The sequence below is a fragment of the Marasmius oreades genome, chromosome 9 (genome assembly GCF_018924745.1).
Source record: "Marasmius oreades isolate 03SP1 chromosome 9, whole genome shotgun sequence".
Lineage (NCBI taxonomy): Eukaryota > Fungi > Basidiomycota > Agaricomycetes > Agaricales > Marasmiaceae > Marasmius > Marasmius oreades.
The window spans coordinates 2,258,696-2,286,379 of record NC_057331.1 but is presented as its reverse complement, the minus strand read 5'-3'; the positions used below and the strand labels follow the sequence as shown (position 1 = coordinate 2,286,379).

General features: G+C 47.8%; 10 protein-coding genes across 11 annotated transcripts; 7 read left to right on the top strand and 3 right to left on the bottom strand.

Annotated features, from left to right (window-relative positions):
• Positions 1-23: 23 nt before the first annotated feature.
• E1B28_013636 (uncharacterized protein) lies at positions 24-1,387 on the top strand (the record flags this gene model as incomplete). The annotated part of the gene is made up of 5 exons (XM_043158805.1): positions 24-573; positions 628-837; positions 900-989; positions 1,056-1,218; positions 1,276-1,387. 5 exons carry the CDS (start codon positions 24-26, stop codon positions 1,385-1,387), a joined length of 1,125 nt encoding a protein of 374 aa, XP_043004160.1.
• A 282-nt stretch (positions 1,388-1,669) lies between these two features.
• Positions 1,670-3,429, top strand: E1B28_013635 (uncharacterized protein). Its single transcript, XM_043158804.1, has 11 exons — positions 1,670-1,702; positions 1,763-2,013; positions 2,072-2,306; positions 2,362-2,419; positions 2,477-2,490; positions 2,550-2,627; positions 2,685-2,777; positions 2,837-2,848; positions 2,927-3,023; positions 3,085-3,151; positions 3,213-3,429. The coding sequence occupies exons 3-11, from the start codon at positions 2,214-2,216 to the stop codon at positions 3,277-3,279; spliced, it is 579 nt and encodes a 192-aa protein (XP_043004159.1). The 5' UTR covers positions 1,670-1,702; positions 1,763-2,013; positions 2,072-2,213; the 3' UTR covers positions 3,280-3,429.
• On the bottom strand, positions 1,762-6,760 carry E1B28_013634 (uncharacterized protein; the record flags this gene model as incomplete). The annotated part of the gene is made up of 16 exons (XM_043158803.1): positions 1,762-2,664; positions 2,763-3,002; positions 3,064-3,356; positions 3,408-3,481; positions 3,532-4,041; positions 4,094-4,645; positions 4,707-4,763; positions 4,819-4,944; positions 5,006-5,113; positions 5,180-5,284; positions 5,342-5,430; positions 5,480-5,583; positions 5,637-5,936; positions 5,994-6,080; positions 6,134-6,245; positions 6,442-6,760. The coding sequence occupies 12 exons, from the start codon at positions 6,758-6,760 to the stop codon at positions 3,559-3,561; spliced, it is 2,442 nt and encodes an 813-aa protein (XP_043004158.1). The 3' UTR covers positions 1,762-2,664; positions 2,763-3,002; positions 3,064-3,356; positions 3,408-3,481; positions 3,532-3,558.
• A 447-nt stretch (positions 6,761-7,207) lies between these two features.
• E1B28_013633 (uncharacterized protein) lies at positions 7,208-9,141 on the top strand. Of its 2 annotated transcripts, none has more exons than XM_043158802.1 (8): positions 7,208-7,387; positions 7,453-7,612; positions 7,671-7,972; positions 8,028-8,280; positions 8,336-8,430; positions 8,549-8,674; positions 8,744-8,769; positions 8,825-9,141. In XM_043158802.1, exons 1-6 carry the CDS (start codon positions 7,273-7,275, stop codon positions 8,557-8,559), a joined length of 936 nt encoding a protein of 311 aa, XP_043004157.1. In that variant the 5' UTR covers positions 7,208-7,272; the 3' UTR covers positions 8,560-8,674; positions 8,744-8,769; positions 8,825-9,141. The 2 variants fall into 2 exon arrangements, with proteins under 2 accessions (XP_043004157.1, XP_043004156.1); XM_043158801.1 differs by having other exon boundaries at positions 8,336-8,497.
• A 372-nt stretch (positions 9,142-9,513) lies between these two features.
• E1B28_013632 (uncharacterized protein) lies at positions 9,514-10,101 on the top strand (the record flags this gene model as incomplete). Its single annotated transcript, XM_043158800.1, has 1 exon — positions 9,514-10,101. The coding sequence occupies one exon, from the start codon at positions 9,514-9,516 to the stop codon at positions 10,099-10,101; it is 588 nt and encodes a 195-aa protein (XP_043004155.1).
• Positions 10,102-10,615: 514 nt separating this feature from the next.
• E1B28_013631 (uncharacterized protein) lies at positions 10,616-11,507 on the bottom strand (the record flags this gene model as incomplete). Its single annotated transcript, XM_043158799.1, has 4 exons — positions 10,616-10,653; positions 10,714-10,773; positions 10,830-10,871; positions 10,931-11,507. The coding sequence occupies 4 exons, from the start codon at positions 11,505-11,507 to the stop codon at positions 10,616-10,618; spliced, it is 717 nt and encodes a 238-aa protein (XP_043004154.1).
• A 1,777-nt stretch (positions 11,508-13,284) lies between these two features.
• Positions 13,285-18,067, top strand: E1B28_013630 (uncharacterized protein; the record flags this gene model as incomplete). Its single annotated transcript, XM_043158798.1, has 8 exons — positions 13,285-13,842; positions 13,898-13,920; positions 13,980-17,268; positions 17,325-17,424; positions 17,477-17,553; positions 17,619-17,635; positions 17,689-17,911; positions 17,960-18,067. 8 exons carry the CDS (start codon positions 13,285-13,287, stop codon positions 18,065-18,067), a joined length of 4,395 nt encoding a protein of 1,464 aa, XP_043004153.1.
• Positions 18,068-18,316: 249 nt separating this feature from the next.
• E1B28_013629 (uncharacterized protein) lies at positions 18,317-20,128 on the top strand. Its single transcript, XM_043158797.1, has 6 exons — positions 18,317-18,531; positions 18,590-18,882; positions 18,941-19,265; positions 19,327-19,469; positions 19,522-19,682; positions 19,732-20,128. Exons 1-6 carry the CDS (start codon positions 18,392-18,394, stop codon positions 19,828-19,830), a joined length of 1,161 nt encoding a protein of 386 aa, XP_043004152.1. The 5' UTR covers positions 18,317-18,391; the 3' UTR covers positions 19,831-20,128.
• Positions 20,129-20,614: 486 nt separating this feature from the next.
• Positions 20,615-21,792, bottom strand: E1B28_013628 (uncharacterized protein). Its single transcript, XM_043158796.1, has 8 exons — positions 21,738-21,792; positions 21,542-21,654; positions 21,356-21,462; positions 21,240-21,302; positions 21,138-21,183; positions 20,967-21,078; positions 20,866-20,905; positions 20,615-20,795 (listed from the first exon to the last, which is right to left on the bottom strand). The coding sequence occupies exons 2-8, from the start codon at positions 21,574-21,576 to the stop codon at positions 20,734-20,736; spliced, it is 465 nt and encodes a 154-aa protein (XP_043004151.1). The 5' UTR covers positions 21,577-21,654; positions 21,738-21,792; the 3' UTR covers positions 20,615-20,733.
• Positions 21,793-24,242: 2,450 nt separating this feature from the next.
• E1B28_013627 (uncharacterized protein) lies at positions 24,243-27,369 on the top strand. The gene is made up of 15 exons (XM_043158795.1): positions 24,243-24,334; positions 24,392-24,699; positions 24,762-25,217; positions 25,271-25,400; positions 25,446-25,468; positions 25,529-25,694; positions 25,750-26,020; positions 26,070-26,187; positions 26,249-26,262; positions 26,321-26,510; positions 26,572-26,625; positions 26,684-26,708; positions 26,759-26,872; positions 26,931-27,080; positions 27,143-27,369. The coding sequence occupies exons 3-15, from the start codon at positions 25,022-25,024 to the stop codon at positions 27,222-27,224; spliced, it is 1,533 nt and encodes a 510-aa protein (XP_043004150.1). The 5' UTR covers positions 24,243-24,334; positions 24,392-24,699; positions 24,762-25,021; the 3' UTR covers positions 27,225-27,369.
• Positions 27,370-27,684: the final 315 nt, after the last annotated feature.

The window sequence follows — 27,684 nt, the reverse complement described above, 5'->3', positions numbered from 1 at the left end:
TTGAAGGACGTCAGTACAGCAACATGCGTTATACCCGGACGAGCGCTACCACTCCCATGGTCACTACCACCGACAGATCATCTACGTTCAGTGGCGACTTTGATACCTCTGGTGGCGAGCACTTTCATCCTGGTTCGAACCAGCATTGGACTTCTCAGCAGACTCGAACGAGCACAGTGTTCACTCCCAACACAACTCGAACGGAAATCAACCCAAATGCTTACGCTGGCACTGGCACTAGTACTCACAATTTCGCCGACGCCACTCCATTTATGCACCCCTCGAACCGAGGCCGGGCCAACACCATGCCCTGGGATGGATTTTTTCAGAACGCATCCAATGTTCGTATTGGGGAGGTTCGATTCAACTATGTTCGTGGAAGACAGTACAACACACATACATCCAATTCGCATTCACGGTCTTCAACCCGGGGCGCCACTACGATACGGAACTCTTACAATGTGTATAGAACTACTAACATCGGATCCAACAACGTTGTCATCAACGGGGGAAGCAGCGCAGGTACACAGCAGGACGTCTTTGAGAGCAGGACGAACGACCGGCGCGCTGAGAGTAAGCGATTAGAGTCCCCATCTTTTACATTTTTCTGACATTCAGCTGTGATAGGAGGAATCCAGCAATGGAATGCAAGACAGGATAACATAGATACCCGTTCTCCATCTACGCATCGCGGTTGGACGACCGGCTCCAACACCATGATTCAGAACTCCTATAATGTGAATCAAACTACCAATATCCGGACCGATAATGTCGTATACCACCAGAGCGATTTAAATCCAGAGATCTCCGGAAGAAGGTCAATGACTCAAGGGAGGGGTAAGTGTTCGCGGTCTTCTTATCACTGCTTTCGTGATTCCTCAGACTTACTGTTTTGAAAGGAGTTAGGCGCTGGACTTTTGCAGATGCTTATCCGGAAAGCGTATGGGAAGGAACTTCTCAGCACCACTTGAGCTCCTATAACGATCGAGGCAAGCCACTTTTTTCCCCCTTCTAATATATCAAGCCTTCAGTGCTCATTCTTTCGGGATTTTCAGAGATGCACTATGCTGGACATTACCAGCCAGGATCGTCTGTTGGGGTTGTGGGGACGTCCGATGCGCCTCCTCCACCCTACCCCGGCGGCCCCGACCTTGTTCAATCGCAGTGGGAGCCGAACCGGAATAACCGACTTGCTAGCACTACCGCTTCATCGACCAAGTGAGTTATGAATCTTCCGTGGTTATATTTGTATCTCATTCAGTCTCCCACTACCAGCACCGGCCCTGAAATGACTGGTACTTCGAATGCTAGTTTTGCAACAATCGAAAGGACGGAACAGGAGTCAGATTCAGATGCCGATAGTGATACCGAATCGGACGACTCGTAGTTCAAGAACTCTTGTGTATGAACCTTGATGGTGGAAATTTCTGACAGTCGAGGCTCGACCATGTATGATTTAGAGCGGAAGTTCGGTCCAACAGTGGTTTTTACTTTACCTTTCGTCAATCTGCCTACTATCTTGTTTTTCTGAGGTCCTCTCGAATTGGGTTCCAGGGCTATTTTGTAACATGAATGTAAATTTCTCTCTTCCAATGTTGGTTTATATTCCTGGTCAGGATAAACTAAGATAAGATAAGGATTTGTACTAGTACGAAATTCACACGCGACACTCTTTCGCTGCTACACTGACACTATCATACTGGTAATCACTGATTTCCCCTCTGGATCGCGAAATATACTCAACTTTCTTTTACTCGTTCAGGCCTGAAACGATGTTTTTTTGGTCCCGCCTTGAACCGTAATGCAACAGCGAAACTTGTACTCAGGCGAACAAGGCTGCTTCTTTTTGTATCAGCGTTTTCGTCGCGTTCATAACGCTGCTCATTTGATCTGATTCCCAGTCAGGAGGCCAGATGGATTAATAGACGATATACACGGTCTGAGGTCTGTCCTCACAATATTTATCCGCTTCTCCGAAATTCTATTGGGGGATCAGAGAGTCAGCCAATTATGGTGTGTCACCATCAAATCGTTTACTACTCTTAGCAGTATGTGTATTGATAGTAAGTAGCAGACGACCTTCGCTCCTGGGCGAAGTAAAACCGACTTCTTCGCGATTCCGGGGAGTAGAGTTACCGTCGGTCCGCCTACCCACGAGCAGTCAGTATAATTGCAAAGCCATCTCGTTGCGAATTGCCTCAACAGGCTGCACCATGCACAAGCTCTTGCTGCTAACTGGAACCATTGCGACCTTGGTTGTACACACGCTCGCCCATGCTCGTGTGACGACTCCAACTCCTCGGAAGGTTGGTTAACATGTGGCATGACCTGTTGACATGGACTTATTGTCTTCGTATCCAGCTTGGAACTGCTGCTCAAACCGCTTGTGGGGCTGCCGTCTATCAAGTTTTGACATCTGGTGTGTCCGGTCCAGTTTCTATGATCTTCCCAGAATGAGGGCTGAAGCCTTCGGCAGACCTGACCGGTCCCGTAAGTCGTCCACTGCGATTCCAGGCGTTTAAAATGTTGAACGACCCTGGGAACGATAGCTTGAGAACGCCAAAGCCAAGATAGATGCGACTTACGACGCGGAAGCTTGCCACCTTTACTTCTGTCGAGGCGCCCAGGTAGCAAGTTTGCCATCTTTTATTTATACATCCACGCCTGAATCATATCGTTTACAGTACGAAGACAACGTCAGCAATACCAGGGTTTATACTCCCGGTACTGTGGTACCCTTCCATATCGACTTGGAAGCTCACCATACCGGTTGGGCTGTAAGTTATGCTTCCTACCGATGCCAACTTCACCCAGTCACGCTGACAACTATGAACAGAATGTCTCCGTCGTACGTTGATGTCCCGCTTCTAGCAGAATCGTCCAGTCGATCAATGCCTTTCTAACCTGTTTATTTCTTTCGGCTCAGGTAAACCTTGCAACCCAAACGCCAATCGCTCGTCTCTTCACTTGGCCCGTTTACGCAAATGAGTCTCTTGGCCCCTCTGAATGGCCCAAGAACGAAAGTTAGCCTTTCATTGGTATACAAAGTCTCACGCCGCTTACTACATCCTTTCCTCTCGTCAGCGGACTTTCAAGTAACTATTCCGAACTTGGGAGAGCAGTGCAGTCAGCCCAATGCGTGTGCCATACAGTGAGTCGTCCAGACTTGAATCCCAATTCGGAGTTGGTTCATGTTCATTTTTTCGATATAGGTGGTGGTGGTATTCAGGCTATAGCAACCATCAGACATACGAGAATTGCGTCGACTTCACTCAGTGATTGGGCATAAACGCAAGTTGGGGACGGCTGGGTAAGATTTTATCTCACAGTATGCGATCCTTCAGCGCGTCACAATCCTTCAGTAACGAATGCTTTAGTAGATAGCTGAAAATGTACAGAGAATTTACCGTTCACAGGCAGAATTTCTCACTTCGATTCGGAACCACGGCTTTGCTCCTTCGATGGAACAGAAGTACTATAGCTACATGATTACATTGAGAAAAAGACGATTAGTGACTAAGTGAAGCCCACCAAAACGTAGAGTACCGTAAATACGCCCTAGGAAAGTTCCGTCTCCGATCGTGAAGCCTCTTCCCACGTGGGAAGGCGCTGAAGCCATGCCTCGGCGTCTAGTCGGTCCTCCTCCTTCTTAAAAGACCGATTGAGGTCCATGGAGGGATGGACGTAAGGATTTATTCCGTTCTCGTCCTCCTCAATCTTCACGCGGCCACCCTCCCCGTCGCTGTCCTGATCCATGTCCATGTCTACGTCCGAATCATCGTCGACATCCAGATCTACCATAGCGGGATTTAGATCCGCTGAGTTGGGGGTAACATCTGAAGGCGTCTCTTGTTTGATAACTGACGATGATGAACGACTCTTGTGTCGCCCAGACTTGTTAGCCTTGCGTAGGACTTTACTCGTAATATACTCCTTGGCGTATTTCTTGATTTTGGCTGTTTTCTCCTCGGAGAGAGAATCAAGTTTGCCTTCCTTGTAGGCGGAAGACTTCTTCTCTCGTTCAGCAATTTTTTCCGTGAGCTACGAAAAGGATGATGAGAAGCGACCAGAGACAGACCATACAGATATGTACCTCTTTCGCATATTTCTTGAACAGGTCGTGTTCTATGGAATGTGCATATTTCGACATGCACTTGACGACGACGGCACCGACCAGCTTATGAAGACGTTTCTCCTTATTGGCTTCCTTCTCCGCTTCACTCTGCGAGCTCTTTTTCCTCTCTTTCTCTCTCTTTTTGGACACGCTTCCTTCAGCTCCATTACTCGACTGCTTCGTCGCTTCTGCCTCGGCTTTCGCAGCTTCCAAGGCCGCTGCCGCTGCCGCTTCAGCAGAAGCCTGTTCCTCAGCAACAGAGGCAATAAGATTGTTCACCGCTGCGTTCTGCTTTTGCTTTTGCTCGAATAACATTTGATGATGTAAATTGATACGAGGGGGAGAAGGAGGACGAGGACGAGAACGAGGTGGAGGTGGAGGTGTGTATGTTGAGCGTGATCGGAAGAATGTTTTTGGAACAGCTGTGAGTGGGTTACCGTTATCGTCGGCGTCGATGAAACGCGAACGTTTGGAAGGACCACCGACATACGACTCCGACCATGACGTCCATGTCTTCTTCTCTGGCTCCTCCTGGAAGAAACAAATGAGCAAGAGATGTCCATGTCATATGTGTGGAGATTTCATGACTGACCAGATTGCGTTTGGGTATCCGATAAGCCAATTCAAGCGACAACCAGTGTTCGCACAGCTATTATTTTGTTTGTGAAAACGACAGAGTAGAGAGGAGCTGGGAAGCTACTGACTTGAGCGGCATGCACCTTGACGAGTTCATCCTGCGACTCTATGAACCCTTGAACCGTTGGTAAAACCTGAGAGTCCTCCACTTTGTTTCGTGCCACCAAAGGCCAGGACTTCATGCATTGTAGTGCCTTTAATGGGAAGGGAGGACGGTGTTCAATGGGGGGAAAAGAAACTCGGAGTGCCACAAACCAGTGCAATGATATCTATGTCTTCGGCATAATCATCGAGAATGTTCTTCATAATACTGAACCCTCTCAAACGCATTATTTGCCGCAGGGCTGGTTCGTCCTCGGTGATCTGATGTCAGATGACAAGGTCAGATTTATAGCCCACAAAAAACACAAGGTGTGATTGTATACGCGCCTTTATTCGTGTGAGTAACTTATACAACACCTTCTTGCTTTGCACTTGACGTAAGGCTTGAACAACCTTCGGTACATCCTTCTCGACGATGGTTTTCATTTGTGGCTGTTAGAACGCAACGAGGTCAGGACGAGAAAGTACGAGCAGAGATGGCCGACTTACCATGAAGTCAGGATCGTCGATCTTCTTGCCTTTCTTCTTCTTCGTTCCCTTCATCTCCAAGAGATCATTTTCATCGGTAATGCCGAGGGCTGCAATGCATCAACTTAGCGTTGGGAGGATTGCGCTTGACAAACTTACCGTCCAAGTATAGGTCATCCATAGACGAAATATCGGTCTGGGTCTTCCCACCGATAAACCCGACACAGTTCGCTTCTCCGCAATAACAAGTTTGCGCTTGGTGTCTAGAAGGATTTGAGCCGGGCCCGTTACTCGAGGCGACAAAAACACCACTGACCCATATCGATCGACGTTGTAGTTGAACGTCAATTCTTCATGTTTCCTGATCTTCCGTTTTGAAAATATTCCCATGCGCACGGTACGGCCCAGAGTCCATTTGGCTACGTAGCAGTTGGGATTGCAACTATGGTTGGCAAATCTTCCTATTCCACCGTTCTTGGTAGCATCAATGAACTCGTCCTTCTGCAGCATCATGAAGTAGAAATGCTCTATGCCCTCATTCGCGTAGTCGCGCATCCTCTTCTTGAAGGATTGTGTGTTGACCACATCGCCGACATATTCATATATGAACGTATCCCTGGTTCGAAGAGTTCTAATCAATAGTGGATTGCATAAACCAGGCCAACAGACGCACCTTTCAATATCCTCCTCAACCCTGAGCCCATATCCCTTCTTCTCAGTTTTCACGATTTCAATTGGGGCATACTCCTTCTTTTGGAATCTGAGGTTTTGATGAGGAAGGAGAATAACAACGTTCAACAGGAGAATAGTCACCGTTGATTCCTGCAATATTCCCCACATCGACAGTCATCCGGTAGGCATTCCACTTGTGTGAGTCGATTGATACAGTCTGAGCTAGGCCCACATGCACTATCTGGGTCGTCTCCTGCAAATAAGACATCGGTGGTCAGAACGAGGAGGCCATAGCAGAATGGCAGTGATATGAAGAACCGCAGTAGAAAAAACTCGACAAGGGAGGAAGAGGGGCGGTGGTCAAAATGTGCCAAAACACCACAAAAAAAGCCCATGCCTGCGTATAACACCTCCAAAACACTATTTTACGACTATGGGACAGTACGAACCATGAGAAAACTGGCATTCGCAGGTCATACTCTCCATGAGCTCTCTCGAGCGACCCAGCGACTTATATTGATACCAGTTGTTGCTCATTTCAACAAAAGTGCCCAATGCCTCATCTCTTGCGATAGGAAGATCTCCAATAAGCTGAGGAGCTGATGGTGATGCTTTTTTCGACGTTGAAGCAGCTGTTGACGGTGGTGGTGTCGACATCTTTGAACAAGAGGCACTGTTCGGTAGTGACTCGTCCAATACAACACCATGGTCGACGTTCATAAAGGGCGATTGTGAACCCGAGCTTGATGTCTCCTGTTTGACGGACATGGTTAAGCGTTGTTTTTACACCGAGTGGCAGGTAGAGTTGAGGCGCAGGTAAGGGAGCCTAGTGAAGGTCCTCTGGGGCGTCGGCGAAGAAGTTGAGTGACTGATGCTGCATCAACCTGTGTGAACGCCGACTAAGTGCACGCACCAAGCGGTTGTCGACCGGTCGCCTCTCTCAACGTCGAGGTCGACTATAAACGAGTCAAGTACGATAATCTTGTGCAGTTGTCTCGTGCTCAAAAGGTCTTTGCACTGTACAAGAGATCTATTTGAGTCCGTAAGATCCGGGGATACGTTCTTCAGCGTTGCGGTCGACAGCGAGGGGTGCTATGGTGAATCTGTTGAAAACAATAAAGGTTAAGAAATAATTAGACTGAGAATCGTATCGTCCTTTAATATCAATACATTGGCGTAGAGGGTGCGAGAGTGAGGAAGAGAGCCGATGGCACTGGCCCGATTTCCCTCTTTGATTTCTACCATCACCATCTCGCCCACACTTTCTTTTCACCACAAAAATGGCTTCTACAACGGTCTCGAGGAAAAGAAAAAGAGCAGACTATCCAGAAAGAGATATTCTAGGATTCAAGGTCGCAGAATCTTCAAAACCTAGCGCACTCGGTCCAGTTCTTGGTAAGCTTCCCCTCTTTGCTTCATCACGACTGACTTATTTAATTTGTTCTATTTTTCACAATAAGTTAGCTTCCCAGCAGTCAAGGCCCCAGAATCTACTACGTTCAAATGCTACGCAGAAGATGGAAAGGCCGATTCCCCGAAGATAATAGTAGGAGAAACCCCAGAAGTGGAGTTCGAATCGAATACCGGGGAGAGTAAACAAGTTGCCTCAAGTGGTTGCCAGTAAGTCCGATTGCAGTTATCAGTTGACGAGAACACCGTTAATGGTGTTGATGTACAGCTACCTGCTTGCCGTGCATGATCCTCGAACTTCATCTTTACGAATTATTCCAACAGCAAAGACACCCCACATTCTCGGACGAAGAGTTAAAAAGCTCAAATCCCTACCCACTGGAGCTGTGCCACAGCCGTTACAGTATCGTGAAGCAAGGACCACACTTGGAGAAACGTTTGGCACCAAAAAAGCCAAAGCAGCGATTCGCGCAGAAGAGCGAAATCGCGTGGACGTCGCCGCTATGCAGGGCGTGATGCAGCACGTTATGGACGGTATCCATAAAGGTGCCGAGGGCTTGTTGACTGCGGGTACGCAAGAGACTCCATCTTTTTGAATCGCAGCAAGGTTAAACTTGGTTCGCAGAGGAAGTTAAAGAAGTTGAAGACGCCAATCGACTCATCCCGCAGTTCGATGACACAACCGCCGACCCAGCAGAAGTTTACCCCCTCCACAGCATTGTTCCCGAATCAGAGTGGCGAGTGATCGATACCTCCAACTTGGAGGCCGTAAGTGCCAAGGACAAAAATATGTTGCTGCCTTCAGCACATCCGGTATGGATACAAAACCACGTCAAGGCGCTGGACGGATTGAATGCAAAGTCAACTAAGAAGAGATGGCAAGCACCACGTTCCTGTTCATCTCGCTTGACTTGAGCTGAGACGCTACCGCAGGAAGATGGTGTACTACGTCTCGGCCTTATTTACTTTGCGCAGGATTGTGGGCAAGAATCGTATGGATAAGCAGGCTATCCACCAGAAAATGAAAGGTGTGCCTACACTGATCGTGGATGGTATTATTTCAAGGTTTACTGAAACCTCGCGGGATTCCGATAGGTAGCTTTTATTGCTTCTATATCCGTCTCCCATCTTACTCAGTTCATTCAGCCATTCGCTGACATCCGGGATGGAAACAAAGCTTCTCTCATATATGCTCGCTCTTTGTCTACATGCCGACGATTTCATGTTAAATCCAGAGTTGATTGCGAGGGACCTTAGTCTTCCTACCCCAAGGTGCGTCGTTGGTCCTGCATAGGAAGTAACATACTATTGCTCATTTATTCATTCATCTTTCCTCTTTAGGGTTCAAGGGCTTTTGAAGAATCTTGGTAAGCTAATCTATCTCGTCTGTACTTTCTTCGATTATTTAGATTGACACCATAGGCTGTAAAATCAAGAAGCCAACAGATCGCGAGCTCGCGAATGCTGGTCTTGGACGATCCATGAAGGATGTTAAAATGGCGCTTCTGACAGCACCTGTGGAGTTCCCAAAGGTCGCTCCAAAGAAACAGCGACGATAGAATTTGGTTCAACCTCTGTTGCATATACTTTTTGGAGTCATTCTACTTGAGTTTCGGGGTTGTAGTGGCATCCAACACACTTTCGGATCCATGTAGAGCTAGTTAACAGCGACATACCAATATCTGTTTATGACACGCTGTATCCGAAAGTTTTACCGTCTACCGTCTTGCACTCCCTTGCACTCCCTTGACGGCATTATCACGCAACTGTGCAACGCAGTTGATCACACGAAGCCGAGTCAACCAAATTTGAAGTTGAACCTTGGAACGTTCACGACTGAAGTACCAGTGGTACCCAACTGGTACTCTTGCCACTTTATGCTTCTGTAGATACTCCTCCGATAGGTGGCACGAGAGCATTTTACCCTTTACGGCAACGCACTGCAGCGGATCAAAATTGCGCAGCACGCCAACGCTGTTTTGTCACAACTGTGCCTGCGAATTTCCGCAGCTGCCCGAGATGATAAAAACTCCCCCGCTAGCTATCCGGTTTACACATCCTTTCCCTCGGATTTCGTCTGGCATCAAGTACTCTAGTTAACTTTCACTAGCATGGTTTACCTCTCATCCCCAGCTTCAACATCATCCTCGAGATTTCTAGAGGACACTTATTCTTGTCTCCCATCCATCTCCTGTCCGGTTTTGCTCCTCCCAGATTCGTATTCATCATGCTCCGACACACGACAGCCTGCGTATACGGAGACATCTTCCGAACGACGAGCACGTCTAGAGTTCCTCCAGAAAGAGAAAAACAAGGAGGCTAGGCAAGAAGATCGATCTCGATCCCGAGTGGCGAGTTGGGTACAGAGCCAAGTGGAGAACAGTGCGTTCATGGTGTTGGCCACTGCTCAGCAACAGAAACGAAGAAGTAAACGCCGTCAGTCGGAACCGCGTATTGCAGGCCAACGTTCGGGGTCTTCGCTTCGGTTCTCGTATGTTCCATCTGACGATGGGGAGGAAGAGCAGGATGACATCCACAGGATACCTCATTCAAAGTGTAGACCCCTCTCCCAGTCCTCCCAGTTCTCATATACTTCAAGAACTCCTACGCACAATTCACCCCCTTCTTCAAAACGCCGCCGACGGACTCACCGCCTCGCACCATCGACTTCTAGTCTTGATTCCATCCCAGAGGAGTGAAAGCGTGAATTGCGCAGGAGACTTCTCGAAAACTCTATCTATGCGCAGTAGAATCACACGCAGCTCGGCAGTCCGTGCAGTTTGTTCAAAAACGGAGGCCCCTGCCAGCGGATCGCAGTCCACGAGCATCCGAATTGCTCGGTAGCCGTGTTAGCAGTTTGTGATAGCACGAGTCCCTCTCACCCTTTAATTTACATCCCCCTGTCGTCAAACCTTCGCATTATCACGGACATCTCACTTATACACTGCACATTTTTTGGTGATGAATCAGGCGCTTACTGTAAACTAATTCACAGTTCCATAATCCCATATTTGTTTCCTTTTGAGACGTTCAGGTAGTTTTCGTATGATCAACGTAATCTATTCTGCCTTAATGAAGGGTACTATTACTACTTAGTAGGTGTGCGAGCTACATTACGGGACAGTCGAATCAATCATCTAACGTCGTCAAGGAAGAAGTGAAGTGAACAGAACAGAAAGATCGGGAAAGCTAATACTAAGTTACTACTACTGGTTACTGACACCTAAGGGCATTGATGATTGTAATGACGACTATGCAACGAAATAATCAGTATGAAACAGGACGGGAAGGAAACAAAAAAAAGACGCAACTGATAACAGGAATCAGGAGAGTCGTTACGACCACTTTCAGCGTTTTGTAGAGGATCGTGACTGAGCACGAGTCAAATCAGGCGGCTGAAGGATATAAACAGTTTCCTTTAACTCACAAATGATACTAAAAAGAATTTCCGCCACACCAAAGCAAACCACTGGAAATTCAAGACGCTTCAGATACATGTACTCCCAACAGGAGAAGAAGAGAACGCACGTAGTAAACCATACAAGCATCCTTGGACTGCTTGCCACGGGCGCAAAGCTACCTCGATCGTTCGTCCCAAGAGAGAGTCTGCTCGTAACCGTAACCTCCGACATTTCCTCCTAGTCTGGACCTGAAGTTCGTGTACTCGGAATTTGATATCCTGAAATGGTTTTACGAGGCTTTGCCGTATTCTATGATGAACCCTGATGCCATGCAATGTTGCTGTATGGAGCGAGCGGTGGGAGGACCGAGGACGCGAAGAGAAATGAGCGGATTCTGATTCTGAATCAAATTTATCGGATTCTACCGTTCTACCGGTCGTTTTTAGGCGTCCAAGTGCATCAGAACGGGTGCTGACTGTGCTGTGATAACGAGGACGAGGACGGGGTGCTCTAGGCCAGTCTGAATGCAAACATTGCGGTTGTTCCTCTTCATCAACGGCCATTGAGTCCCTGCTGCTGTCAACATCTAGGTCCTCCAAACTCTCTCTACTCTTTTTGGACTTTCCGTTTTTAGGCCCTTCGGAATCGATTTTCGAATATAGCTGTTTCGTCGACTTCCTGAGTCTTGCTGCGAGTTTTGGCATCGAAATTCGAGAACAGAGGGAAGAGGAAAGGGTCGGAAAGAAATAGCGATAGATGGACGGCCAAGGGGCGACGAGCCCTGTAACAGACGGGGACTTTACTTTTATACCGTCTCTCGCAATAAGTTTGCGGCAACATCGAACGATTAGGATTTTCTCTTGACAGCGTTCATCGCTAACCGCGGTTAGTTGACCATATGGGTCTTGCTTGGATGCCGTGAACTTACAATGCATTCGAAGTTGTTTGAAGTACCAGGCTTTAGGTGCAGTCGTTCCTACGAGTCGCCTCTGTCTACTCCCATGAAGGGAGGAACTTAAACGCTCTGCAACAAAAATTGGGCTGTCATGTAATTACGCCCTACAGACATAGATACTACATAAATACCAGGAGTCGGCATATGTCTTTCACTATGGGCACGGAATGAGAAATTAGAGTTTAGAAGCATACCTCCCGACCGGCGACCAACCGCGAAGAGTCCATCGTCGGAAATGATCGCATGCACTGGGCGGTACGATGCTGAAGCGCTGACATCTGGCTTGTTTCCAGAACCGATATGTGTGAGATGTAGTCCCGCTAATCATGACCGCGTAGATATTGATTGAGAGCCGGGTTTGAGATATATTCAGCACGAATTGAAACCGATTCCTTGGTTCGGGTTCGTGATATGATCAACTCAGATACCGTCATGAGAGAAAGTGTCAAAACACATCATCCCAAAGCCTCTGAACGACGATAGCGTCACGGAAAGAAGCCTGCTTGATGATATGGCAATGAGCATGAGGGCATCACAGTCTGTACCTAGAAAATAGATGTTATGGCTAATGATGAATTTTGGACAAGGGAGCCGCTTTTCCTTCTCGAGTCAATGTACCGGGGCAGTTATGAGTAACCGACCTGACAGGCATAAGTACTCTAGTGCTTCGGGAGCTTATTTTGTGGGAATCCAAAGCCATTAAGTTCATCATGGAGATCAAGAGGGTTCTGGATAGCATCATTCACCGACACGTGAAGTCCTAGTCCGGCGTGATGCGCTTCTTGAGGTGAGGTGCAGTGTAATCATTTTGATGATTCTTCCACTGTTGTCGTTGGGGTTGAAGACTACAGACCGTATGTCAGGTAGCCTGGAACTTGCAGGGAGAACCATGAAAGAAAGGGGAATCATTTGTTTGACGTTCGAAAGGTCTTCAGGGTGCTTGTTACGGTAATGTGTTTCGACGATGAGGATGGTTCGGTTCAACATGTCGAGCAACCGAGGACGTGGGTGGTAGAGATGTTAGGAATGCAGTTAGAGATGATATGATTAGTCGTCCAAAAACAACTTCATCATTGGAAAAAAAACATGCCGATAGACTGAGAAATTTTGAACCTTATTCTTGCTCTTTGCTGTGAGCTGTGAGCTGTGAGCCTGTAAGTGGAGGTCAGAATAGCGCTGCCGGGCATGGCGATGAACTGTGTTGTCGACAGCATACTTGACTTATTTTGGAAGAACATGTCACATTTGTCACATTTGTGACAGTCCGTGGACGGAGGACAACCGTGGACTTGCTTGAGCCCCTTGCCTCCTCATCACTTCATTTTCACGTCCACGTCTTCTCGGTCGACGACCTGTCTGTCTTACTCATCCTTTCAGACGGCGAGCGTATCCTCTTTGAGCACTTCTAGCCGCCTTCCCGCTCAACCGTTACCTCCAACCAACCCACCTAATCAACTATTTTCCCATCCTCGTCAGACTATCGACAGATTACTCCTTGATGCGCCGGGCATTACCATAGCTTATATATGGCATTCCCTGACAACTATCCCGGTGCAAATGCACCTGCAAAATCATCACGCTTCTCGTCTTTGAGGGTTTTCGGCAAATTTTCGAAAGAGAAAGAGACTCTCAAACCACCACCACCGCCTCCCAAGGATTCTTACTATCTCAACAATCGCTCTTTAGTTTCCCTCAATTATCCACAAGAACCTATTCCGGCGATGCCGGCCTTCATTGGTGCTGCTTACGCTGCCTCTAGTCCCGTCGTGGGTTCATCCAAATCCCAGTATGCTGCCAGCGTTCACTCCAAGAGACCCCCTTTGAATCCGACTATCTCGTCGCTTTCTTTGGCCTCTTCTGCGTCGTTAGTCTCGTCGCCGTCGGAAATTTCCAGTCAACAACAGCAACAACGACCCGTACCGACCAAGTCCAAGTCTTCGAGTAGTCAGAAAATATCAGGATTGTTCAAGTTCAGGCGTGGTACTAAATCACCAGGTGGGACGAGTGCGACGGTTGATGATGAGACCATGTCGTTGCATTCGGCTGGAGATGATGGAAGTATTTCAAACCCTTATAATTTCCAGGTGCGTTTCTGTCCTTTTTGTGGAATTCGATCAAAGACTGACTCTGCTGCTTTAGCATAACATACACGTTGACGATGCGTATGTCACCTTCAATTCTTTCGCTCTTACTCAAGCCCTCTAACTCACATTCCAATCAGATTGACTGGACTACCTCCTTCATGGACCGTTTCGCTCGTGAACGCTGGTTTTACAGAAGAAGAGATTGCCGCTATCTACGCACGCAAACAAGCAGGAACGCTTACACCTGGAAAAGAATTCCCCTATCCGTTCGACCGACCCAGATCACCAGCGATTTCTGTTGCTAGCAGTGCGGCAAGCTCATCATTGCAACGACCTGGAGCGGCAGCCTCATCAGGAAGCCTCGGAAGCAGTGGATCATCTTCCGTTTTAACGCATCCTCTTCCGAGAACGACATCCTTACCGAAGACACAGGCAAACCAAGACAATAGGCAAACGATAGTCGTGTCTCCTGCTCGGATGTATTCCCCCTCCCCGAATTTGGTTCAGCAGCAGCCACTGAGGCCAATACATTCAGACCGGTCTAGAAACAATTCAATCTCATCTATTCCATTATCACTGTCAATATCGGCCAGCATGAGACCAAATGTAGTAGCGGTCCAGGGCGAAGAGGAGGCGACTGGCGCAACTACTCTCCCGCAACATAGACGGAACCAGAGTGGAAGTATTCACAGTAGACAACCGAGCCGAGCTGCAAGCATCAAGAGCAACCGAAAAGAGAGTCCCCGAATTCAACCTCCTCAGGTTCCTGTTGCGCCCTCCAGCCAACAGGTATCCCCGATCTCGAGGCCGAGTACCCCACCAAGGCGTGCATATTTTGTTGCGAACAGTAACAGCTTACTGATGCAGAGCCCGCCACCATCATATTCAGTTACGGCGGAAGGGGTGCCTCCAGCAGTCCTTGGTCAAGCGGTCGGTCCGAATGGATATCCTCTTGAGAAGTCCGGTAGCAATGGGGCCACAGGCACGCGGCACCAAACTCAACGCAGTACTGACACAACGCGATCGGGGTCCTCGTCCAAATCACGAAAGTCACCGTCACGATCGAATTCGTCACACAGGCCTCACCATCAGCATTCCCAATCTTCGGTTTCGCTACAGAGTAGTAGATCCAGTCCTAGTGATGGGGAAGGACCGAAGAGGTCCATCAGCTCAAGCACTGCGGCGAGTAGGGCAAATAAGAGAAGGTCGAAGAGGACTTTCAGTGGTTTGGGCGGTTTGAATCTCTCGTTGGACTTTGGGACGGGTTTGGAGTCATGGAGCGAAAACTTATTCAATGAAATTGACGACAAAGAGACACAGCCAACGACACAATCGAAGACCCAGTATACCGCTGCCTCACCTTCCGTCTCTGTGTCAGTAGGCATATCCAACACTGCTAGAAACCGTGATACTATCAAGCCTCCTCCTCCTCCCCAAGAACATCGGTCAGTCATGGACCGTCCTCGTCCGAAACCTCCTGCACCTATCGCTGGCATGCCGCCACGCGTCAATATTATCGCTGACGACTCACCTATATCTTCTGCCTCCCCATCAACCACTACTTTCACGCCATCCCCTTCTGCATCTACTTTCAACCAAGGGGCACCATCGCCGCTCAAATCACCTTGGTCCTTCTCAGAGGGTGAACTCAGTTCAGAACACGACTCGCGGCAAACCTTCCCAGTCTCGCCTGGTTTCATGTCAGATTATGCACCTTCCATTAACTCGACGTCACCCCGGACTCAACTATTTGACGAAATCGCTGGCATGGTCGGCATTCGGCTCGACGATGAAGAGCATCGGGAGGGTAATGATGATGAATTTGATAGAGATCGGTTGAGTCCCAAGGTATATAAAAGTCGGACAAGAAGTGAAAGAAGTGGTGGTGGTGGCGGTGGTGGCGGTGGCGGTGGTGGTGATAGTGGAGGACAGAGTCCAGCCTTGAGTGAGACACATAGTCCAACTATACCCATCAGTCCGCCCTATGCTCCGAACGGTCATGGGGATGGAGATGCGGTGAGGCGAGAAGCGAATCGGACAAGTGCATATAGATTACAGGATAGAGACAAGATGAGATTGGCGGTGAACGGAGATGGAGATGACTTGAATAGATGGAGAGGCGACAATGGACAGATTGAAGAGGAGGACGTAGAGGATGGTGCTTTACTCACGACGGGAGTAAGTCCTTCGAATCGAAATTCGACTCGGAGCAGTACGTCGACTGTGTCGACTTTGACCGTCACCCATGCAACGGCGACAGTGACGAGCGTGAAAGCGGCCGTCGCGAAAATTGAAAAAGCTCTTCCACGTTCAAATGCATCAGCAGAGCCGAAGCCCCTACCGAATCCTATATCCGCCTCGCGGCGACTCGAGGCTACTTTGCCTTCTGCTGTATCCCCTCCTTCAGGCTCACCGCCCCTACCACAGTCTGCACGGTCCAAGTCACCTGCGACTAGTCTCAAGCACCCTGCATCTCCACAAGACTCGACTTTCGGTAGTGAGGAGGGCTCTGCATCTGCAGGGTCAATGTCGGGCGTTTCGTCCTCATCCCGGTTTAGTGGATCATCAGCTGCATCCCAGTTATCGCCTATGACAGAGGACGGAGACGAAGACGACGGACTTGTCTACTACTTGGAGGGCAATTGCAGCCCCGGTCCAGGTCAAACCACTTTTGAGAAGAACGTCAAGTTGCACGAACACCACCATCTGTTATCGTCTGCGACGGATACATTCGGTGGCGCAGTTAAGGAGGATGAACAGGTTCACAGTGTGTCAGTCGATGAAGACGACGAAAACGAAGACGACGTGATGAGCAGCAATGATACCATCTCTCATGTCAATACCACCGCTCCTTCAAAGCCCACCATCATTATCAGCAACTCGCCAGTACAAGTAGTCACTGCAGCGATGTTAAACTCTGCCATTACTCCCGTAACACCAGCTCAGCGGTATCCTGGATGGTTATCGGAGGTCTTAAAGCCTCTTGAAGAGTTCATTGATGAACCTATCGATCCTAGGGAGTATTACCATGACCTGCAAGAGATCGCCGAAGGCGAGAGTGGATCGATCTTTGCTGCTCATGTGACGGAGACTGGCAACATACACAGACTTAAACTTCCGCCTCTAATCACAGCCCACAACGCGGACAACCAGATGCGCGGGATCACAACACTAGTTGCTATAAAATGTGTCCAGATTGAGCCCGCTGGTTCGACAAAACTTGAGGAATTGAGAAGAGAATTGGTCCTCTTGAGGGGAGTCGCTCATCCGAATGTTCTCACTATGGATGCTTTATATGTTGACTTGGTGGAGGATTCTTTGTGGATAAGAATGGAGCTCATGGAGAGAAGCTTGGCTGATGTAGTTGAGTTGGTCGATGCAGGGTTGATGCTACAGGAACGGATGATCGCAAGATTTACGAGTGATGTATGTTTCTATTTCTATTTCTTCTTGTAATCTGCAGGTGCTGAATGTCTGGGCAGATCGTCGAAGCGTTGCAATTTTTGCAAAGCCAAAGGATCGCCCATCGTGATCTCCGTTCGGACAATCTCTTGCTCAACTCGGCGGGCGTCCTGAAACTAAGTAAGCATTCTGCCACTTTGACGTATCCGATATTTACTGACTCCGGATACAGCTGAATTCTCATCTGCTCTCAAGCTACCCAAAGAGACATCGATGGCCTTTGACCCAGTGGGAGTCCTATATTGGCAGGTAAGTCGATTTCTGCACTCCTTCAAGGCCTTCACATACTTATTCGTTTATCCTCGCGTGTGTAGGCACCCGAAGTGCGAACGTAAGTTGTCAATGTTTCCGTATAGAGCTCTCAGATTAACGGTTTCTACATAGCGGTCCATATGACGCACTTAAGGTCGATGTCTGGTCTTTGGGTGCCACAGTTTGGGAAATGGCACAAGCAAGACCTCCTTTCGCTGACTCAGACGACGCCACTCCAAGCAACGGATGGCCGCCTTTGGATAAACCAGATCTATATACCCCAGACTTCCATGAATTCTTGCGCCTGTGCTCTGAACCTCCCTCTTCCCGCCCCAGTCCCGACGAACTTATCAAGGTATGTTAAATTGGTAACCAATATATTGGTTGCTCACCCTCGATTTAGAACCGTTTCGTCAAGAACTCGTGTGGAAGGCCTGTCATTTTTCAGCTACTACAACAATGCATGTCCATTGAGCAAGCGATGCAAGAGAACGAAGATAACGACTCATGACCCGGAATATACCCTTAGGTTGCATACTAATGTTATTGATCTCATATCATATCTTCATTTATACTTTTTTGCTACGCTTTCCATTTGCATTCACAAGTAAAGGACACTCGGTACCATCATGTTGTTATCCTTCTATCCATTGTGCATCAAACGTTGCTGCTTTGGAAACCAATTCTACGTCGGGATCCTAGGTGTATTACATTCATCATTATTTGGACGTTGTCGAGCAACTACATACTCAACCCTCCAAATTTGTACAGACGTGACAGAAGCGCGTCGTTACGCGTCACGACCAGTGCATCGAACTTTTGCACCTTCAATCCCATGTCTGATCTATATCGTTCTGCTCTCAGTGCCCGTTTAGCCAAGCTTCCCCCAGATATCTCGCTAGATGATAGTGATGAAGACGAAGAGAACGATTCACTAGGATCGCTACCGGGCAGTGGAATGGGACCACCTGCAATGTGCGTAGCGACTCTTGCCATGATACTACCCTCCATATTCAATCTTATCGAAGCCCAGGCCTCGAACTTTGAAATCATTACAGAAATCTAAACCAAAACGCGAACCAAATCCAGCTTTTTCGCCACTATCGGCCTCGTCTTTCTTCGTCGAAGCGGTCCAAGTTGACGTCCCTAGCAGACATCTAGACGTGCGCGCGTATTACACCCCGCCCAAGTTTAGTGGCGGAACTGTGATGGTATGTCATCATGGAGCTGGGTATTCGGGACTCAGTTTTGCTTGCGTGGCGAAAGAAATCGCTGACCTGAGTAAAGGAGAATGTGGGTTGTTGAGCGTGGACGCGAGGAGACATGGCGAGTGCTTTTGTTCACACTTCTTCCAAATTATGCTCATCAACCTTCAAAATTGTAGGGAAGACAACGTCAACAACGGAGAATAATATGGAAGATGAAGATCTATCGGTTGAAGTCCTGGTCGAGGATTTTGTTGAGGTGGTACAGGCCATATTTAAAGATCCCAGCATGGCCACAAATCTGCTCCTTGTTGGTCACAGTATGGGTGGTTCTGTGATTACAAGAGCATGTCCAATCTTATTGGAAAAGAAGTATAAAGTAGGCGGAGTCGTCGTTTTGGATGTTGTTGAGGGTTCCGCTCTGGATGCTCTTCCCCATATGCATGGTCTTCTCAATGCCCGCCCGGAAGGATTTGATAGTGTGGAAGAGGCAGTGGAATGGCAGTAGGCACTGATGTTCCCCTTTCAATGTGTTGCTGTCGACTGAGGTGTTCTTTTCCGCAAGTGTAACAACAAAAGCAATCCGAAATCCAAACTCTGCCCGTGTATCCATCCCGGGGATTATCGTATCATCAAATAGTAGTTCCCTCACTACCCCGCCATATATCTGGCGGACCCCTTTGAGATCTACGGCCCCATATTGGACTAGTGAGTACATAACATCGCTTTGAGAACGAGAAGCCGCTGACTCTTCCTGCAGGCTGGTTCACTGGCCTGTCAAAACAATTCCTGAGCGCACGTACCGCCCGCCTTCTCATCCTTGCAGGGACCGATAGGCTAGATAAGGAGCTCATGATAGGTCAGATGCAAGGCAAATTTCAGATGGAAGTCGTGCCCGGGGTCGGACATATGTTGCATGAGGTGGGACAATATTATTCTTCGACACTCACCGGACTGACATGGTGTTCAGGATGATCCAACGAAGTTGGCACAAATTCTGGTTGACTTTTGGAGGAGGAACGAGAGGTTGACAAGTCGGATCGGCGTAAAGAAAGTTGGTGATCTGTAAGGAGAGCTTCCGGTACGTGCGTTACTGTGATTCCATTCGCTTCCCACCAACGTCTACACTCCTTCAAATGTTAAAAGGATGCAGCAGGCGAAGTACACCCCCGAGAAGAGACTCGAAGTTCATCTGGCAGTCCCTGGTAGTCCTGGCAAATACCAAAGTGTCATAAATATCTTTTCCCTCACTTTCGAGACATTACCAAGCGATCCAACTTCGTTGTGAGTGGCCATGCGAAGATGCGTTATCGGTAAGTAGTGAGGTCGGCGATATGGAAAGGTGTATACGTTCCAGTAAGATATCAAAGTAGTACCGACACGGGGTAATCAATCAGCCTTCGCGAGAGGGGTATGAACCGTTCTTCAGTTGAAATGGCGAATGCACAGAAGAGTGAACCGAGCGCCCCTCCTCCCTCTCACCATCATAAACTTCTTATTCATTTTCACTTTGTTGGCGTGCCTCGAGCCTCAAGGCCTCAGGGACCGTGCGTTAATTCTTGCAGGTGTGCTACTGTAGCTTTTGGTGAATTTTTAGTTGTGCGAGTCTTGATGTTTATTGAGGTTATATCTAGTGAGAGCCAACAGTCCTCCGCCATCCTCTGCCATCTGAGTCTATCATGGACTGTACTGAAAGACCGTATGGATCCGCTTCGTTTCTCGTTGCCTGGTATCTTCGAGGCTCACACTCACTAAATAACAGGATCCTCATGGTCATTCACGATTTCGAGCGCCAGACGATATTGTCTGCCTAATTGAAATATCACTTCGGAACGTTGGATAGCAGTGCTGTATAGCTTTCGGAACGAGGATCGACAGCCACAAGAGACGGTGAGGGCTTGAGAACCATAGGTATTAAAGTTAATAATAATAACTACACCTCATCAACGAATGGGCGCAACATGGATCCAACCTAAACGCCGAGATATGTCCTTAAACCACTTCCGACGACAGCGAACGAAGCGCCATATAGACCTGCACGACAAGAAGAAGGGTTGAATGGTGAACTTTTGGGAGGAACTGCAATGGACTTGTGGCCACATACCAAACTGAAAGATGAAGCTAAAACGGGCACCGTTTGCACGCTATGATGGAGGTTCGAGGGAGGTTAATACCACTTTTTGATAGTAACTGGTGATCATGTACCTTCTGAGGATCACCAGTCGCGTAACCACGGGTGAATATGAACCGACTGACGCTCCATCCTGCTAACAATCCGGCTGCAAGTTTGGGATATTTGATGGCGGTTAACACGGTTCTATGGAAGGCTGAGTTGAGCATGTCGGAATTCTCGCAATGCATTTCGGTTACACGCACGACAGATAGACAATTGGGAGGGATTCCAACGTGTTTTGGTGGGCACCTGAGAAGGGAGGCAAGGTTTTAGATATCTTTGATAACTCGTTGTAGGCGACTCACGTTGGGCACAGTTGAACTTTCTAGCTTCGAGTGAGGCGCTCTCTTCCGCTTTCTCGGCGTACACTTTTTGATTCGAGTTAGCTCGATATTCCAACATGATCACCACAGAGACTGACTCTGAGGATATTGAACATTTGCGGCTTTGCGTGCCCTCCCCACCTTGCTGGCTTGGTAGGTGAGGAGTATGATCGTTGAAAGGAGGGATGCACCGACGAGGGGAAGTCTGATTGAGATGGAAATATCAGCATTTCCGTCCCGCCCACTAAGAACTGATTCGTTATCGAAACGACAAACCAACGTACCCCTCGGGAATCTGAAGCGAAATAGCTGTAGCCATGATTTTGTACGTAGAAAAAAAAGGCAGTGGTGGGGGTTGAGAGTGTGTTCGTGAAAGGCCTATTTAGGGCGCCGTCACCTGGAGAACGCGTCAACTTCGGCAGTCTGCAAATTGCAAATGACTGTAGTGTGTCAGCACACGGAAGGAACCCGAAAACCTACAAAGCGGCAACTTGAATAAGATTCTCCCGTTTGACAGTAAGCATCCCAATAGTGGATGACTTCCCGTAAGGATTATTTGTAAATATCGTTGCAAATAACGCTGAAAATCATCGGCGATATGTTAAGCGAGTGATACCTGGCAACAAATACCAGAATCTGAACATCAGGGCATGTTCTAAATTCTTGAATTTAGAAAGGCCTAGCGACCCCTTTCTAAACTGTTTTTGCTGCAATATTTCGTTAAGCGAGGTGAGTCCACATGGTTTCCAGCCCAGATATGGAAGTTTGTCCGCGCTTACGCCCTTGGCGAGCTACCACACGTGTGATAAATCCGAGCACTTCATGCAAATTTCCAGCATTGCGGGAGGCATCTGCAAATAATTCGACAATTTCCCAATTTTCAATTTACATCAAAACTTTTATTTGAAAGGAGATTATTTGCACATCCTTACGGGAAGTCATCCAGTGCACCCGCGATTAGGTCCCACGAGTTTTTAGCAAAGCATATTAGCATGAGATGTGTCGAACCTTTTTAGCGTAGCATATTAGCATTGCTAATTAGCTACTAATTAGCAAAAAAAAATTGAGGGAGAAATTTTCATCAAATTAGGCCGTTTTCGGCTCTACGCCGACTCTACGCTGCTATAATTTATGGTACAAATGACATCCAATTGTTTTCTGCGGGAATAGCATCCTCCATGGTGATTTATTGCCCCATCCTTCCCCACATCCTTCACCCATTCGTCACTGATAGACCAGGAAACAACCAGGAAAAGAGTTGAGAGTGGAGGGTCTCCATTTCCGAGTATAATGGGATGGCATTTGGTAGGTTCCTCATTAGAACTTTTAGCTTGTGGAGGTCTCTTGCCTTCTCGACTTCCATTTGTTGAGTTTGAACGCAAGAAAGTACCAGCAAAGTCCGAGAGACGCGTTCTGAACGCGACAAGATTTAACACTGCCACTCACACGTGACACCTCCACGTCATGGAATTGAAATTGCGAGCAAATTTTCTCAAAACTACTTAAAGAATGTTTCTACATCTAAAGGAGCACTGTGAACCCTAATTAGCAATAAGTAACCTAATTAGCGTCAAATATTTGGGGGTTCTAAGGATACTGCTAATTAGCATTGCTAATAACTTTGACCTAATCGCGGGTGCACTACATCCCAAACGTTTTTACCTGCAATCCGGGTAAATCATAGACCGGTCCGGATAAATGTGTCATGTGACCAAATTCCGAGTCCGAGGTACGAGGACGAGGCTGTTGCTTTTTCTGCTTCTTAAGGGTGAGAACTTATTTCCCTTTATATCCACTTTGACACCTTCTCCCACCGCAACCGCCATGTCGCCCCCGCTCCTCCCATGAAATCCTTCGCAAATTTTTCACTCTCTTTTTTCACTTCGCATAGTGTTAGCATATTTAGTATCTTTTATAGTCTTCGATATGTGGCTACTTGATCTTCGTCTTCTGTTCCAACTTATCCGACGATTCTACGATCATCCTTTTCACCCTTGTGCTTCAGACCAAATCTCGGTGCCCGTTTTTCCACCTCCCCTATTTCATTTCCAACACTTCCCCCAGCGAGACTTCAAGAATCGTACCCATTTCTCAAGGCCCCGACTTGCTTGTTGCTACTCTTTCTCATCTACGCGACGCGGATCTCAGGTCGAACGTTGGCCTTCTGGATGAAGATAATGGCGTCATTAGCAATAACAGTGCATTTTGAACGTAGCATGCAATTTTTCCGAAGAAAGAGATTGGGAAGAGAAAACCGCAGAGTTCGAATCGTGAGGTGCGTCTTTCATGTATGTATTTTCGCCTTTTCCCTGCTTACCCAGTTGAACAGCGCAGTGCTTGGTTCTACCCAAATGACTGGTCGCCTATCCTAATTTCCGTGATGGCGAAGGCTTTGGTTCAAACCTCAGCTTCATGCCCAACGGCAGCTCGTTGAGCTTCCTCTCAGCCTTCCATCCTTCTTGAAAGCCAACTCACCATACCAAAAGGGTCTCGCTATCGTACAACTCCCCGAACGAATCACCCAATGCGTTGTATGGGAAGACGATAAAGCTCAGGTCAACCATGGATTCCGACTTCAAGTGCCAAGCTTTCGTTTTTGGTGTCTTCCCGACGACGCTTACGTTCGATTTTCCTTCATTACGGCTCTGCTTTACATTGAAGGCGGCGAAGGTGGCCTTCGACTCCGTCCGACCATCAATTTCTCCATCCTCAAGTTCTTTGGTTTCAAACAGACATTCAAGAATGCCTTGGCTGTTGAACATGGGAATGGAACGGGTGGTTCAGACTTGACCGAAGGGGAGTCAGAGGTGGAGATTAGGATTAGAAGGTTCTGTCTTAATCTCATGCTGAGTTGTTGAAGCATGGATACCATAGTATGTACGTTTCTCTCGGTATCTTTATCGCAAGCGATCCTGTCTTTTAATCGTTTCACTTCCTTCTAGGTGGTGATATCGGTTACCGTTTCGGTGCTTACAAGGAGTTCAGAGGTGCTTTACAGGCGTTCTTACTGGCAAATGGCTTCATGTGGGGGGAAGACAAAGTAAAATACCTCCAGAAGCGGATATGGCGTTACCTAGGTCGAGCACATACGTTTCCGTTCTCTACAAGTTCGACTATTCAAACTGATCGTTAAGAATTCTCTAGATGAACGCCAAAGCATACCTAGAGTATAACCCCATGAAGCCAACTGTCGTTGCCATTTCCGGTTCTGAGAATTCGCCCAATATACCGCAGTGACCGCACTCGAAGTTATCGAGTGCGGTGCTACGTCGTCTCGCTCATTATTACAACCAGCAAGAGTGTTTTCAATCAAGTCGTTGAAACCGCTGCAGTGTTCAAATTGAAGGGAGGGTGTCTTGAGGCTATAAACAATTCACTGCTGAGATGGAGTACCCTTACGTGGCGTGAACTTCAGGTCGAGCGTCGGCCTTCCAGAGACAGGGTTAACTGCTTCCATCTATTTTAATACATGCATTAGGATTGCTAACTACCATTGCCCTGTAGCTTACACATGAACAGTCTAAGGGGATGTATAGTATGCCTGTCCTTGGTGAAGATCCTCGTCACCTCGGACTCGGCCATGCCAGTGGTCCCCCGCTGGCCCACATACCCCAATGTATTAGATCAACTCTTAACTCTCAGGCTGCCTTGCACTTTATATATATAAACGAGCCACTTCTCACCGTGATTCATGATCATCTAAAGATGCAGCCCACGACTATTAATATATCAGGAAGGGCTGGGCTTCTTGCATCTCAACCACCATGGCCCTCGACTCCCTTCCTCTGTTTCTGGCGATATCGGTTCTCGTTGCTACTGCTTATTTCAGTGCCAGTCTATGTCGCCGAAAAGACGACCACTATCCGCCTGGACCTGGTACACGATCGTCGATAGGCAACGTCGCACTCATTCCTCCGAAGAAGCCGTGGGTTACTTTCACCGAGTGGGGGAAACGATACGGTGCGTTGATGTTCACCACAATTAATAACTGTCTGATATTCATTTACTCCAAGGCCCCTTGGTACACCTCAAGGTTCCAGGGCAACATTTCTATTTCGTCAACAGCAACAAAGTCGCGGACCAACTCTTGGAAAAGCGATCGCGGATTTATTCTAGTCGCGCTTTCGCGAACGCCCTCGATCTGTGAGTCTACCTTAGGAGCTTAATGTCTTTCAATGACTTTTCCAGTGCTGGATGGAGTTTTCTTCTACGTACGACCTTCTCGATGTTTACACTCATATACACCGCGGCTCATATCGTTTCTGCCTAAGCTGCTATGGCCTACTCCGATAGTTGGCGCGCAAACAGGCGTCTTCACCACCAGTCCCTCAAGTCTCAGTCTATACCCCAGTTCTACCCGGCTATAGAGGAGAAGGTCTATGCTTTCCTTCGGAGCCTTCTCAACCACCCGGAAGAGTTTATGGATAATACCGAAGTGTATGTGTTATTACTGTTGGCATCGGAATATTCGTGGACTTGACCTGGCCAACAGTCTTTCAGGAGGCGCTGTACTAGGTACCATGTTTGGATTGGATGTAACCAACGTAGACTCTCGAGCTCTTCAACTTTCAAAGACTGCAATTCGAGCTGTGGACACAGTGGTTTCGCCTCAATTTGTGTTCTCGGCGACTTACTTTCCTTTCTTCCGTTTTCTTCCCATCTGGTTTCCGGTACTTGGTCGACTCAAAGAAGATCTAGTAAACAGTCTCACCTCCCTGAAAGATATGAAGGAACTCGTGGTTGAACACACCATGAAGCTTCTGGTACCGTATACGGTCCTTCTCTCCATCGTGTATCTAATCCCCTCTTTAGAAAGAAGGCGACTTGAAATCCTCCCTTGTGGCCGAGCTGCTGGAGGTTAACAAGGTCAACGGTGGTTCCATAGAGGAGGACGATCGTATCGTGAACATGGGGTTGATATCATATGCTGGTGTGCTACTACCTTTCTTTCGCCGTTGACACGTTGACACTAACTCTCGAACCTCGTCTAGCTGGTGCCGACACCGTGGGTCTTCCATTATTCTCTGCCCTACGATCAGACCTCAATCGACCTCCTCTTTAAGATGGTTTCCAGTGTCTGGACCTTCTTCCTTGCTATGATCAGACATCCTCGTTGTCAAGAAAAAGCTCAAATGGAAATTGATTCCGTCATTGGGACCAATCGACTTCCAACGTTTGCCGACCGCTCGTCTCTACCGTATGTCAACGCCATTTACTGGGAAGTCATGAGATGGCATCCACCCCTTCCTCTTGGTATGTGAATTCAGTCGTGCCCAGTACACCCAAATAATTTACAATCACGCGTTGCATTTAGCTCCCCATGCCACGATTGAGGACGATTTTTACGACGGCTTCTATATACCAAAAGGTTGCCTTATCTTCCTCCCCGCTTGTTCCCTTCGAATTGAAAGCTCTGCCTTCTCTAGGCAGCGTGGTGTTTGGCAATATATGGTACTTACCCTATCCCCCATACGGTCTCTCGCTAAACCCAGTTCTTCCAGGGGTATGACTCGGGATGAAGCGGTTTATGAAAAACCCGATGAATTCATCCCCGAGCGTTATTATGACAAGGTCAATGACTATAGAGACGACGTAGCGTTCGGCTTTGGGAGAAGGTGATTATTCGGTCTCTTTCACCCCAGTTACATACCCATGTTCACGTCCCTCCCTCAGAATTTGTGTGGGTCGCTACTTTGCCGAAGCCGTAGTATGGTTGACCATTGCAACGGTTCTCGCTGCTTTCCGTCTCGAGAAAGCCAAGAACGAGCAAGGGGAGGAGATTGATACGCCTGAAAGTTACTCAGAAGGACCGGTTCTCTTTAGGTAATGCTTTATTTCTTATTCACGATACGGTTTTTTCTTTCTTTACTGAAACTCATCTTAAGCCGTCCACTACCCTTCCGGTGTTCGATTACTCCAAGGTCCGACAAATCGACCGGTCTTATCGAGGCATTTTCCAATTTCTAGAGGTCGTAAATATAGATGGTCTTGAAAGCGTACATAGTGGTCAGTCAGAAAGGGTTCTGTTTATTGTATGGTAGAAAGGGTGAATCTGTAAAGCTAGGTCGCCGAAGGGTACACATTCCCCCAGGAATAAATTGTTTATCTACGGTTCATTATATTCTCTTGTGGCGCGTCGAAAATCATCACCATAACTTCGGCTTCCAATATGTCAAGGGAGACAGAAAGAAGAGAATTTAACCGATATCCATCGAGAGAGAGAGAAGGTGGCATGTGCCATGTAGGCCGCGCAAATGTCTTCACTTCTAAGGGGAGTACGAAGTGAGTTAAGATCGGTGCAGGGCGTCGAAATATCTGAGTCGATCGCGGTCGTGTAGTACAGGCGACGGCGCGCAAGACCTTAAACTTTTTCGAGGACGAATTCAGTTCGAACTCAGTACGTGTTATTCTAGTTTTGCGGGGGGGG

Coding starts and splice junctions, on each gene's coding strand:
- E1B28_013635 (XM_043158804.1), top strand. CDS start 2,214: ATGCACAAGCTCTTGCTGCTAACTGGAACCATTGCGACCTTGGTTGTA. Junction 3,024..3,084: donor TGAATGGCCCAAGAACGAAA/GTTAGCCTTTCA, acceptor TCCTCTCGTCAG/CGGACTTTCAAGTAACTATT. Junction 3,152..3,212: donor CCCAATGCGTGTGCCATACA/GTGAGTCGTCCA, acceptor TTTTCGATATAG/GTGGTGGTGGTATTCAGGCT.
- E1B28_013633 (XM_043158801.1), top strand. CDS start 7,273: ATGGCTTCTACAACGGTCTCGAGGAAAAGAAAAAGAGCAGACTATCCA. Junction 8,675..8,743: donor CTTAGTCTTCCTACCCCAAG/GTGCGTCGTTGG, acceptor TTTCCTCTTTAG/GGTTCAAGGGCTTTTGAAGA. Junction 8,770..8,824: donor AGGGCTTTTGAAGAATCTTG/GTAAGCTAATCT, acceptor TTGACACCATAG/GCTGTAAAATCAAGAAGCCA.
- E1B28_013629 (XM_043158797.1), top strand. CDS start 18,392: ATGTCTGATCTATATCGTTCTGCTCTCAGTGCCCGTTTAGCCAAGCTT. Junction 19,266..19,326: donor GAAGAGGCAGTGGAATGGCA/GTAGGCACTGAT, acceptor CTTTTCCGCAAG/TGTAACAACAAAAGCAATCC. Junction 19,470..19,521: donor TACGGCCCCATATTGGACTA/GTGAGTACATAA, acceptor CTCTTCCTGCAG/GCTGGTTCACTGGCCTGTCA.
- E1B28_013628 (XM_043158796.1), bottom strand. CDS start 21,576: ATGGCTACAGCTATTTCGCTTCAGATTCCCGAGGG. Junction 21,463..21,541: donor TCGCTTCAGATTCCCGAGGG/GTACGTTGGTTT, acceptor CATCTCAATCAG/ACTTCCCCTCGTCGGTGCAT. Junction 21,303..21,355: donor AAATGTTCAATATCCTCAGA/GTCAGTCTCTGT, acceptor CGAATCAAAAAG/TGTACGCCGAGAAAGCGGAA.
- E1B28_013627 (XM_043158795.1), top strand. CDS start 25,022: ATGGCCCTCGACTCCCTTCCTCTGTTTCTGGCGATATCGGTTCTCGTT. Junction 25,401..25,445: donor TTCGCGAACGCCCTCGATCT/GTGAGTCTACCT, acceptor TGACTTTTCCAG/TGCTGGATGGAGTTTTCTTC. Junction 25,469..25,528: donor TGGATGGAGTTTTCTTCTAC/GTACGACCTTCT, acceptor TTTCTGCCTAAG/CTGCTATGGCCTACTCCGAT.